This window comes from Miscanthus floridulus, chromosome 7, assembly GCF_019320115.1.
Source record: "Miscanthus floridulus cultivar M001 chromosome 7, ASM1932011v1, whole genome shotgun sequence".
NCBI classification, from domain to species: Eukaryota; Viridiplantae; Streptophyta; class Magnoliopsida; order Poales; family Poaceae; genus Miscanthus; species Miscanthus floridulus.
Genome location: NC_089586.1, coordinates 120,907,131 through 120,920,364, shown reverse-complemented (window position 1 = coordinate 120,920,364; position 13,234 = coordinate 120,907,131). Strand labels below are relative to the sequence as shown.

Below are 13,234 nucleotides of genomic sequence, written 5' to 3'. Positions count from 1 at the left end.
CAGGATCCTGGTCGGTTAGAATAGGAATCCTTATCCGGCCAGATATGGCAATTGTAACTGACTAGGATTAGTTTCCAGATCTGTAACCCTGCCCCCCGGACTATATAAGGCGGGTAGGGGACCCCTCTAAAAGATATCTCTCATTGACATACAGCAATACAAATCAGACGCAGGACGTAGGTATTACGCCTTCTTGGCGACCGAACCTGGATAAAACCTCGTGTCTGTCTTGCGTCACCGTCTTGTTTGGGGCTTGCGCATCTGTCTGCCGATAATCTACTACCTTGGGCATACCCCTAGGTAGACTGCCGACCATATTTCGTCGACAGTGGCGCGCCAGGTAGGGGGTGTGCGTACTGCTCTCCAAACAAACAAGATGGTCACTATCTCCGGCTCCATGGCTACGCCCAGCGGCCTCACGTTCACCGTCGGCCAGATCACCTGGACCACCAGCTCCGACGACTCCATCGCCATGGCCACGGGGGAGGCATGGATTCAGCCTGCGCCGACGACTACTTCACCTGCATCGGCTACGGCTCCGACCACGGTGAACACGGCTCCGACCACGGTGAACACGGCTCCGACCACGGTGAATACGGCTCCGACCACGGTGAACACGGCTCCAACCACGATGGACCTGGCTCCGACCACGGGACATCTGGCTCCGACCACGCCTACAGCCACGCCAACAACCCGTCATCCGCTTCCCCGCTACAGAGGGAAGCAGATCGACAACACCGACCTGCTCGATTCCGTTGATCGGGTCGGCATCCAACTCGCTGAAACCCTGGCTCTGATAAGTACGATTCAAACCCAACCTAACGAGCAGGTAACAGCTCTCCACGACAGATCTACCCGACCAGCTCGGACCAGTCGTCCTGTGCGATTTGGAACAGATCTTGTGGTCGTATCAACTCCTAAGGGGCGTTTCGCTCATCGCCGGCCAGACATCGCGACGGGTCTCCGACTCTGCGAGTACGAAGCCCCGACGGAGAACCACCAGGTCCAGCCCTACGGCCTGCAAAACGCTGCCTCCAGCTACGCGTACAACCTGCGACACCGCTCGGATCTGTGTCCTGTACACCGATCTCGGCCGAAGCCATGCAACATCGTCAACATGGTCCGGATCGAAGATTATCAGGAAGGATCCGTCCACACAGTCCGAGAAGGTGACTCCAGCTCCTCATCCGGCATCGCGTCCAACGCATCTGTCCACACCGAGCTTCAGCGTCACGAAGATGAAGGCGCCCAATACGATCTGGATCTACCAGACCACGCCCCGGGTTTCCCCCAATTTCCGTCTTTCCCGCCAAGACGAGGGGATTTGATCCATGTTGTCAGCAACGACGAGCCGCCAGCAGTTGGCGAAACAGAACAAGAAAAGACTGCACGCGAAGCACGCAATATTGACCGGTTTAATCGCCGGCAAATCGAAGCTGAAGCAGACCAGGAGGCACGACGCATAAGGGTCCAACCGCGTGACCTCAACAATGCTTTCGACAGGGTGGGGGATAAACAAGTCTTCAAGACCCCAAGCGCCAACGTAGCCGTCGCCATGGCGACAATGCAGCGGCTGCCCAACACTCCCGAGACTCAAGTAATCCGTGATGACATACAAGCTTATCTGACGGCTGCTATGGCTCAGACCGCAGAGATGAACCAAGCCCGGGCTCCATCCGTTTCTGTCGAATCAAGCCACAGCCGCCAATACTCAAGTCGCTCACAGCCACTCAACCTACGTGGCTCGCGCAATAACGACCCATCGGACAACCGTCAAGGCGGGAACGGTGGTCATGATGGTGGTCGGGACGACAACCGCCGCCGGGAGGATAACCGCCACGACATTCGAGGCGACAACCGCCGAGATAACCGCGACAATCGCCGTGATAACCACGGTCGCAGCGCTAATCCAGGTGGCAATCGAGATCGCCGCAATGGCAATAACGATCTCCGCCATTACCTCGGTGGACGTGATTTGCGTGCTCGCATCAACCAGAGAGCCGACGATCGTGCATCCCATGAAAGCTATCGCCGTATGGAGTACGACACCGTCCACGGTCCGCCGGGTCTGAAGCAGTTCACTCCACACCTGCGCCAAGTCATATGGCCCAAGAATTTCAAGCTCGAGAAGCTTTAGAAGTACGACGGCAAAGAAAACCCCGAATTATGGGTCATGCTCTATGAAACCGCGTGCCGATCAGCCATGGCTGACGAGCACGTTATGTCTAACTACTTCCCAGTCGCCGTTGGTCATGCAGGTCACCAATGGCTAGTTAGCTTGCCGGCAAACTACTTCCCAGTCGCACGTTATGTCTAAATACGCGGACGCTGACGACGCTAAAAAGATAATCGTCGAAGAAGAAGCAAGGGTCCCACGCTCCGACCACCCTGCACACCGCGATGATTACCGCGGCAACCGTGGTCGAAACGACAATTTTGACCGCCGCAACCAGCGCAACGACTCCCGCGACCACCGTGATCAACGTAATCAGTGGCGCAACCGCCGTGACGATTACAGAAGCAAGCGTGCTCGGGAAGACGACGGCGAGGTCAATACTGTGAAAAAGGGCGGAGGACGTCGTAACTACGAGGACGATTACGCCAAGGCATTGAAGGGCCCCTGCCAGCTCCATCCCAAGTCGAACCATACCATGGAGAATTGTCGCGTCCTCAAGACTATCTACACGCGCCAATAGGCTCCGGATATGTCCGACAAGCCTACTGACGTGAGGGAACAGCGCAACGAGGACAACGACGACGACGATGCAGATCCTCATCATAAATACGTCAAGCCGACGGATCGCGTGCACACCATCATCGGCGGCAAGGTGTCCATTGAGACCAAACGAGAACGCAAGCTGCTCGCCCACGCCTGCTTGAACGTGGCAAAGAACGACAACCTTCTTACCGATCCGCGGCTTCCTCCGTGGTCTCACCGTGAAATCTACTTCAGCAGGAAGGACCAATGGGCCGCCGTACCCGAGCCAGGGCGTTTTCCCCTGGTCCTCGATCCTTGTATCAACAAGGTTCAGTTCGATAGGGTACTGATCGACGGCGGCAGCTCCATTGATATACTGTTCAAGAACAGCCTGCCCGCTCTGAAAATAGCCCAGGCGGACCTGAAGCCGTACGAGGCACAGTTCTGGGGCGTTCTCCCCGGACAGAGCTCCACACCTCTCGGGCAGATCACGTTACCTGTGCAGTTTGGGACTCCGGACCACTTCCGCACCGACTACGTCAACTTCGTGGTCGCTGATTTCGACGGCACCTACCATGCTATTCTTGGTCGACCGTCGCTCACCAAGTTTATGGCCATACCTCATTACAGGTATCTGGTGCTCAAGATGCCTACTGAGAAAGGAGTTTTAACCCTCAGGGGCAACGTATACGCAGCTTATACCTGCGAGGACGACAGCTTCAAAATAGCAGAGGCCCACGACCTCTCTATTCGCATGGCCGAGACCATGCTCAACGCTAAGAAGACCACGGCCGACCACTTGGAGATCCCAGAGCTCGAGGTTCCGCGCAAGAACATCAGGTGCAAGGAGCACAAGACGATCCAGCTGGTCGAGGGCGATCCCAGCAAAACGGCCCTCATCGGGGCCGACCTGGATCCCAAATAGAAAGACGCGCTCGTCAGGTTCTTGAGGGGCAACGTGGATGTGTTTGCATGGAAACCTTCCAACATGCCCGGTGTACCTCGGGACTTGATTGAGCACTCCTTAAATGTCAACAGCAAAGCCAAACCAATCAAGCAGAAGCTACGACGGTTCGCTCACGACAAAAAGGAGGCGATTAGGGTAGAAGTTACACGGCTTTTGGCAGCCGGATTTATCAAAGAAGTGTATCATCCGGAATGGTTAGCCAACCCGGTTCTTGTACGCAAAAAGAATAATGAATGGAGAATGTGCGTTGATTACACTGATCTCAACAAACACTGCCCTAAGGACCCCTTTGGCTTGCCTCGCATAGACGAGGTCGTAGATTCAACCGCCGGTTGCGAGCTGCTTTCCTTTCTCGATTGCTACTCTGGTTATCACCAGATCGCTCTCAAAAAGGACGACCAGATCAAGACATCTTTCATCACGCCTTTCGGCGCCTACTGCTACATGACTATGTCGTTCGGGCTCAAAAACGCCGGTGCTACCTACCAACGCGCTATACAGGCCTGCCTCAACGACGAGATAAAAGACGGCCTCGTCGAGGCTTACGTCGACGATGTAGTTGTCAAAACCAAGGAAGCACATACCCTTGTTGACAATCTGGAACGCACCTTCGTAGCCCTTAATACGTTCCAATAGAAATTAAACCCAAAGAAGTGCATCTTTGGTGTCCCTTCTGGCATACTGCTCGGCAACGTCGTCAGTTACGACGGCATACGCCCTAACCCGGAGAAAGTCAAAGCTGTCTTAGACATGAAGCCCCCAAAAAAGATGAAGGATGTCCAGAAGCTCACCGGCTGCATGGCTGCTCTAAGCCGTTTCATATCAAGATTAGGAGAAAAAGGACTACCATTCTTCAAACTGCTCAAATCGTCCGAGAAGTTCGAGTGGTCGGAGGAAGCAGACGCTGCCTTCACACAGCTGAAACAATACCTCACGTCACCTCCGGTACTTACTGCTCCCAGAGAAGACGAAACTCTCCTGCTTTACATTGCGGCAACCGATCGGGTGGTTTCCACTACAATGGTGGTCGAGCGCGACGAGCCGGGCCACGCCTACAAGGTACAGCGGCCAATCTATTTCATTAGTGAGGTACTCAACAAATCCAAGACTAGGTACCCATAGATTCAGAAACTGCTCTACGCCATACTGATAACATCCCGAAAGTTGAGACATTACTTCGACGGATATCGTGTGGTGGTCATGACCGAGTATCCTTTGGGGGACATCATTCGCAATAAGGATGCGAACGGGCGCATCGTCAAATGGGCAATGGAGCTATGCCCCTTTTCCTTGGAATTTGCAAGCCGTACTACAATCAAGTCTCAGGCACTCGTCGATTTCATCGTCGAGTGGACAGACTTAAGCACGCCTGCTTCTCCGGGATCCGACGAATATTGGACGATGTACTTCGACGGTTCTCTCAACATTGACGGTGCTGGAGCAGGAATTCTTTTCATATCACCATCCAAGGAGCAGCTCCGGTACGTCCTCAGGATTTATTTCCCAGCATCTAATAATGCCGCCGAGTATGAAGCATGCTTGCATCGTCTACGCATTGCGGTTGAGCTTGGAGTTAAACGTCTCTATGTTTACGGAGATTCGGCTTTGGTCATCAACCAACTCAACAAGGACTGGGACACGACCAGTGAAAAGATGGACGCATATTGCAAATCGATAAGAAAGCTGGAAGGCAGGTTCTATGGCATCGAGTACATACACGTGGTCCGGGACAAGAACCAGGCAGCGGATGCGTTGTCAAAGTTAGGATCATCCCGAGCCAAAATCCCACATGGCGTATTCGTCCAAGACCTGCTCACGCCCTCCATTGAAGACGAAGATTCAACGACCGACAAAGTCTCAGACCAGCAATTAGTGGCTACGGTTCCGGCGCCGAGCACAACCGAGCCGCTTCCGACCACTCATGAGCCAGACTGGAGAACACCTTTCATCAAGTACTTAACAGACGGTAGCGGTTATATCGATCGAACAGAAAATGAACGCCTGATGCGTCGTAGTAAGCAGTATCTGCTCGTCGATGGCAAGTTATGGCGCAAAAACGCTAAGGAGGAAATCTTGATGAAGTGTATAACCCAGGAGGAAGGCAAGCATCTCCTAGACCAAATCCACTCTGGCTCCTGCGGCAACCACGCGGCCTCAAGAACACTGGTCGGTAAGGCTTTCCGAGCAGGGTTCTATTGGCCGTCAGCAGTGGCCGACGCAGAGAAGCTAGTCCGCCGCTGTGAAGGTTGTCAGTTCTTCTCCAAGAGAATCCATGTACCGGCACATGAGATCCAGACGATTCCAGCCTCTTGGCCCTTCGCATGCTGGGGACTGGACATGATCGAGCCTTTCAAACCAGCTCCTGGGAAATTTACATGCGTCTTCATGCTAATTGATAAGTTTTCTAAGTGGATAGAATACATGCCTCTGGTACAGGCATCCTCAGAGAAAGCCGTCACATTCCTCGACCAGGTCATCCACCGTTTCGGCGTGCCCAACAGCATCATTAGTGATCTGGGTACTCAGTTCACCGGGAACGCTTTTTGGGACTTCTGCGATGAAAGGAGCATAGTTGTAAAATACGTCTCGGTGGCGCATCCTAGAGCTAATGGACAAGTCGAGCGGGCAAATGGCATGATCTTGGACGCATTGAAAAAGAGGATGTACAGAGAAAACGATAAAGCTCCTGGAAGATGGCTCAAGGAGTTACCAGCCGTTGTCTGGGACCTCCGAACTCAGCCCAGTCGTAACACCGGCGTCTCACCATACTTTATGGTTTACGGCGCTGAAGCAGTCCTCCCACCAGATATAGCTTTCAGATCAGCACGGGTAGAGAACTTCGACGAAGGCAAGGTCGACGAAGTACGGGAGCTAGAAGTCAACAGCACAGAAGAGAAAAGGCTTGATTCTTGCATACGCACGGCCAAGTACCTTGCTGTTTTGCGCAGGTACTACAACAAGAACGTTAAAGAGCGTTTCTTCGTGGTCGGGGACTTAGTCTTGAAGTGGAAGACGAACCAGGCTGGTGTCCACAAACTCGCAACCCCATGGGAGGGACCCTTCATGATCAAGGAAGTCACACGTCCAACGTCTTACAGGTTAGCTCATCTAGACGGCACGGACGTACCGAACTCATGGCACATCGACAAGCTTAGACGTTTCTATGCTTAACTACTGAGATATGTACTCTACTTGTATTTTCGATTTACTTTACTAAAGCAACTATGATTTCTCCGACCACTCTAATGTGTCACTCCAAATTTTATGGTTATTCTAACTTAAGCCAGTACAAGCCGACCACCACTCCTTCTACGGTTTTTGGAGCAGGCCCTGTCTCCGGTTCCTCCCAACACGTGCACGGGATCCGCTCTCTACGTTGCGGGTGATCGGCAGGTCCCCCCTGGTTTGGCTTGTCTGCGTTCACGTGTGCACAGGTCATAGTACCTCACACTCCGACCATATGCCAGACTAGGGCCGCACAAACTTTTTAGGATGACGTGTCGAGCAAAACGGTACAACTAAACAGAACGTTAACACGTTCCCACTTAGTTACACCAACACAAAATTTCAAGCTTAAAGTACGTTTTGTATAAAACAAACAAGCTTATAATGATATACAGTTACGTTATTACAAGCTTGCCTGAAAAGGCTCAAGTTTACAATAACACAACTATGTCCTCCTTCTACAGCTTTAAGCCTATTACATTGGCTGGTCGGGGCGCATGGCATTTACTGCTCGCCGCCTCTGATACCCTACTCGAGTCTCGGGGACTCTGGAGCTAGTCAAGCTGAAGGGGATGGCCCCGCCGGTGCCTGGCTGGTCGAGACCGTAGGCTTCGTTGGCTGGCTTGTAGCTGATGGCATTTCCAGCTGTCTTGTCGATGGCATACCCTGCATAGGTGCTGTCCCACCTCCGCACAGGTTAATATCGCCAATTATCTTTGACGACAAGTCCAGCTGGGCCGTCCGAAGCTCTTCGGCCTGGTCTGGGTCTATCTCCTTCGGGTACCCAGCCTCCAAGCGTTTGAGATCGATCAGGGGGTAGTGAGCACGCACCATGCTTAGCACATGGGCACCCGTGTACTCACCCGCCTCCTTCACGAAGTCTTGGAACCATCCCCATGCTTGCTTGCATCTCTCGACCAGTCCGAGCTGAGGTGTCCTTAGCTCTTCCTCTGTGAGCGCCGGGTCGATAAGGTCGAGGACGGGCACAATGCCAGTTGCCATTTCTTGGCACCGCTTGCTCCACGTGTCCCGCTCCTCGGAGGCCTTAAGGCATTGTGCTTTCTAGTCGTCGCGCTCCTTGATCACGGCCTCAAGGTGCCTCTTGGCATTGACTTTCAAAACTGAAAACAGTACAAGACATCAAACGTGATGACACGACAAGGCGATGTGGGCAATTGAACGAGAAAGGTGGTCTGGAGTGCTTACTTTTCAGGTCATCCTTCATTTTGTTAGTGTGGTCTTGGAGTTCCGACTGGCGGCGTGCCAGTTTCTCGTTGTCCTCCTTCAGGCGACCACATTCTGCAAGCGCGCGGCTGTTCTCCCCCTGGAGGCGGGTCACTTCAGCTTCTAAACCTGCATTACAGCTATTGCTGTCAATAACAAAATAACGCAAGTCCTGCACTTGCTATGATACGGTGAACACTTACTTATTTTCTCCTGCTCTTTGTTTTCGAGCTGGCCGACCAGGTTTTGGTTCTGTGTTTCTTGGTCTGTCCTATCCTGGTCGGCGGCTTCAAGGTGGCGCCGTAGGCGTTCCACTTCAGCCGTCAGCTCCTTATTGGTCATCATGGTTCCTTCTATCTGGTCGAAGCACCTTTTTCGGTATCTTGCAGTTTTCATCAAGTCCTGCACACAGACAAGCTACGTCAGACAGCTCGACTACACAACAGGGTCAAGGACTAAAGCCAAATATACCTGGACTTCAGTCACCAGACGCTTGGCCGCCCGTTCGACTCTTAAGGTCTCTTCGACCTCTGGGATTTCCTCGTGCATGACCCATTCGTCGTTCCGATAGCGCGACACATATACATGTTGTCGCCTATCTTGGGGACGGCCCAGGACTTCTTCCACTTCATCCTCTTCAGCCTCCTGTTCGGGAGGTGGCACTGGTCCGGAGTTTGCAGACTCCACGACCATCAGGGCTTTCCCACGAGCCGTCGCGTCGGCAACCATGTTCCGGGCAACTTCTGGCTGCTGCCCCTCGGCTAGATCCAGCTCCTTTGGCGCCGTGGTATCCGCCTCATTAGGTTTCGTGCTTAGAGCACTTGTATTCTGCTCGGGGACTGGCATCTGGTCGTCCGCCTGCTGAGGCCCAGGCGGAGTCCCTGCCATGGGCTCCTCCACGGTTGGTTGCTGAGCAGTTTGTCCAGCCGTTGTTAGTAAGGACGTCCCGCACCCAGCTAGCTGGTCGGGGTTTTCGGTGGACGCCGATCTAATACATTCAGAGACAAATTCAGAAGATAATAGCATCCAATGCAAAATGCAAAGCTTACATCAAAAGTATGGATACTTACAGTTTTGATTTGCGGAAGGATGTGAGGAAGGAATGTCTCCTCGACCGCCCCTGCTCCGCTTGCTCGGCAGTTTCCACCGGGACTTGTTCAACCTCCGGTACGGGCGTCGGAGCTTGATGCGGCATGTTCTCTTCATTCGTGCTCTGTGTTGCAGTGGTCGGTGCTGTGACCACTGCTGGCACAGAGGAGCCACCCTGCTCCGACGGTCCCACCTGCCTTCTCCTTTTTCGGGGGACGAGCCAGAAGATGTCCGCATCCTCTGCTTCGTCGTCCGACGGGGGGGAGATGGCTTGACGTCGTTTGCTGGCAGCCGGACGCTTGCCAGCGGCTCTGGTCGAGGCGTCTTCTACGGTCTCGAGTACCGCCCAGTGAACGTCGTCGGTCCTGGCGCTGGTCTGGGCGGCTGGCCCAGTAGCTTGTGGCCATTCTACACCAGGGCGTCCCTGGTCGACGAAATATGGTCGGCAGTCTACCTAGGGGTATGCCCAAGGTAGTAGATTATCGGCAGACAGATGCGCAAGCCCCAAACAAGACGGTGACGCAAGACAGACACGAGGTTTTATCCAGGTTCGGCCGCCAAGAAGGCGTAATACCTACGTCCTGCGTCTGATTTGTATTGCTGTATATCAATGAGAGATATCTTTTAGAGGGGTCCCCTGCCCGCCTTATATAGTCCGGGGGGCAGGGTTACAGATCTGGAAACTAATCCTAGTCAGTTACAATTGCCATATCTGGCCGGATAAGGATTCCTATTCTAACCGACCAGGATCCTGCTTGGTCGCCAAATCCGTCTTGATTCCTTGTGCGGGACTCCGATCAGGTTAACCGGGCCGCACGTCATCTTTCGGGTGGACTGAAACCATCGATCCGGGCCAGCCCAAGCTTAGCCGTAAGGGTATAGGGGTTAATACCCCCACAGCTAGTCCCCGAGCATCATGTATTATGCTGCGACACGCCATTTGAACCTTCTCCGACAAGCGAGGCTTGAATTCTTGACGCCTCCGACCACCGTTATCACCGGAGAAGTAGGTTGTCCGAAGAATGTATGGTGCTCTTAAGAAAAAAGAAAAAGATTTCTGTCCTGAGAAGTGTGCCCACTTGTATTTCTGAAAAGAAATGTAAGTGGTCTTGAAGTATAGCATCCTTAAACATCAGAAGCGTAGGGGTCGAAAAACAAACACATTCACCGCAAGGTGAAGTGTGCCCACTTAGTCCCCGAGCTTGCTGGAAGGCAAAGTATGAGCCTTGTAGCAAGGTCTAAAAGAAAAGTCTCTTAACTGTATGTGAGTACAAATCATATGTAACCAAGGAGAACCACTATTCAAGCAGTGGTCGGGGCAGTCCCCAAGCATACTAATAATCCTCATAATCATTCAAAACACAGGGGTCGATTTAAACAAACACATTCACCGCAAGGTGAAGTGTGCCCACTTAGTCCCCGAGCCTGGTAGTAGGTGACGCAGGTACGTGGTGCCAGGGTCTATCAAAGAAATTCCGCTGAGATTAAGAATCCAATTACCGTACAGGCAAAACAAGATACACCGGCAGGTGCATCGGATCGACGTAGTCCCCGAGCTTGCTGGAAGGCGAAGTATGAGCCTTGTAGCGAGGTCTAAAGAAAAGTCTCTTAACTGTATGTGAGTACAGATCACATGTAGCCAAGGAGAACCATTATGCAAGCAGTGGTCTTGGCAGTCCCCGAGCACGGCCGTGGTCGGAGCGATCCCCGAGCGCAAAAGTGGCCTGAGCAGTATCCAAACACAGTAGTGGTCTGTGCAGTCCCCGAGCACATTAGTGGTCTGGGCAGTCCCCGAGCACATTAGTGGTCTGGGCAGTCCCCGAGCACATTAGTGGTCCGGGCAGTATCCAAGCACAGTAGTGGTCAAGGCAAATCCACGATCACTTGCGCTGCTTGTACTATTATTTTGTGTACTTTTCTCTATTCTCTGCCAAGGCCAGTCTGACACGTCTGGTCAAAAAAGTAAAGAGATACAATACGTCATTCCGTCTTCTTCTTCTCTTTTTTTTTTAACAGTCGGTTGACACCTGTATTGAGGTGTGTCAGTGTGGGCCCCCTTACACCATCAACGAAGAGGCGCGTACACTGTTAACGAAGGAGCGCGTTTATTGGCGCAGATTTCGAGGTTGTGTGAACAACCGTCTGCGGCGCGTGCGCACGACTCCCAATATTCTCGGGCAGACGAAGCGACGGTGCTCTTTGTTTTATATAATGCAGATCTGGTAAGTTACTCATACCATTCCCCATTGGTATCACCTTATATAATACAGAACCTTATGGGAGGAAAATCAAACTGATTGAGCATGACTGTGGTGAAGCTTTGAGCCTTTGCTATCCTTGCCTTCAAAATGTTAATCAAAAGTTTCCTAACAAAGAATGGGAGCTTGCTCCGATAACAACTAACACGGTACAACAAAATTAAACATCCACTTGCAATTACTGGCCATTAACAGGATGGTAGATTCAAGAAAATAAACCTAAGCACTGAATTACTAAAAGTGAATGCAATAAGCAAGATTGGAAGAATTCATGTTTCTCTAAGACTCTAACAAGAATTGGATCAATAGTAACAAAGAAGCCGGTAAGATTAATTTGAAGGCTGCTTCAAATTGCCGATCATTAGCAGGACAATACATAACACTAACTAGACCAATTGCACGGTAGATCACCAGTAATCCCAGAAAGATGGGAAAGAAATCGAAAAGACACGAAAAAGGAGGCAACCAACTCGTGACAAAGCGTGACGGGCGCGGAAAGATGTGGTTTTTGAGCCATTCCATACGACCATACCCAAAATGCTTAGGCGTTAGAACGAATCCAAGAAGACACGAGTCCGCGAGTTGGATTCCGCGTCACCACAGATCGAGAGAGCAAGAACGCAAAAGGCGCAGCCTTCCAAACCCCAACCAAAACCGCACCGCATTCACATCACAGGAGGGAAGCGCAGCGCGACCGATCAAAATGATCGAGCTCACTCCATGATGACAACAAGACGCAACTGCTGATACCCAGCGGTGAAAAGAACCATAGAGTTTTTCCTGGAAAAAAGAAAGATGAGAGAGAGAAGGAAGGGTGCGGGCAAGAAATACAGTGTGGAAGAAAAGCGCCGCTAGAGTAGTTTCTCACCATTGCGCTATCCGGCCGTCGACCAGGTGAGAAGAGACAAGAGATGCTGCGATTGGTGAGAGAGGGGCAATTGTGATTGATAGGGCAGGCAGACCGTCAGGGAAGAGGAGCAGGAGCAGAAAGGCTCGCAACTCGCAACTCGCAACAGAGGACAAGGAGGCAAAACCCCATTCCCACGCACCGATCCTACCAATTTCGCAGCATTTCGCAACTTCGCACAAAACCTAGCCTGAACCCAACACGAGATCTCAGCGATTACCTCCGTGACGACGGAGACTGCATCATTCTTGACCAAGCCCGTGGCATTAGGGCCGCCCACCATCTCTTCTAGGACCAAACTCCGCCGCCGGTGCCGCCTCGCCGAGCCCGAGATACGTCCCCCGCTTCTACCCGCACCTCAGGGATTAGGTGGAGCTCGAAGACGAGCCGCGATGCGGAAGCACGAGGCAGCTGCGCCCTGCGGCGGCGGCGGTGAGCTGCGACACGAGAGGAGGAAGGACAAGGATACGAGGGGACGGAACGGAATTCCTATGCACTTGGCTCCCGTGCAGTGAGCGACTACCACGTGGGCCTGATGCTAGTCCTAGTAGTTGACAGAACTGAATCACTAAAGACTGGACTACGACCACTAGTAGACACACAAGTGAATCAACTCCAGTCTCCAATACTCTCCAAGTGTCAAATGCAGAATAGACCCATCTGGAACGACCGTGCCTTTTTATTTTTAGGGCCTGTTTGTTGAAACAGAGAAATTTCTCATAATTTTTATTGGAACCAGTTCAATTTGAAACACAGAAATATAGAAAATTTCCAAATAGGACCTTACTAGGTTTCGTTCGTCTGGGGTTAAAAAAATCTCCTTGTCCGACAACTAAAAAGAATAAAGCGTGGACATCTTTTGGTGC

The 13,234-nt window shown here is 52.2% G+C and overlaps 2 protein-coding genes across 2 annotated transcripts in view; both read right to left on the bottom strand.

The window, feature by feature from the left end:
• LOC136466151 (ASI1-immunoprecipitated protein 2-like) overlaps positions 1-12,651 on the bottom strand; it is a 31,058-nt gene extending 18,407 nt beyond the window's left edge. The window contains exon 1 of the mRNA XM_066464605.1: positions 12,589-12,651. Coding sequence (XP_066320702.1) covers positions 12,589-12,651 — 63 coding nt within the window. The remainder of the gene's footprint in view (positions 1-12,588) is intronic.
• On the bottom strand, positions 7,583-8,459 carry LOC136462263 (uncharacterized). Its single transcript, XM_066461382.1, has 3 exons — positions 8,318-8,459; positions 8,097-8,243; positions 7,583-8,011 (listed from the first exon to the last, which is right to left on the bottom strand). Exons 1-3 carry the CDS (start codon positions 8,457-8,459, stop codon positions 7,953-7,955), a joined length of 348 nt encoding a protein of 115 aa, XP_066317479.1. The 3' UTR covers positions 7,583-7,952.
• Positions 12,652-13,234: the final 583 nt, after the last annotated feature.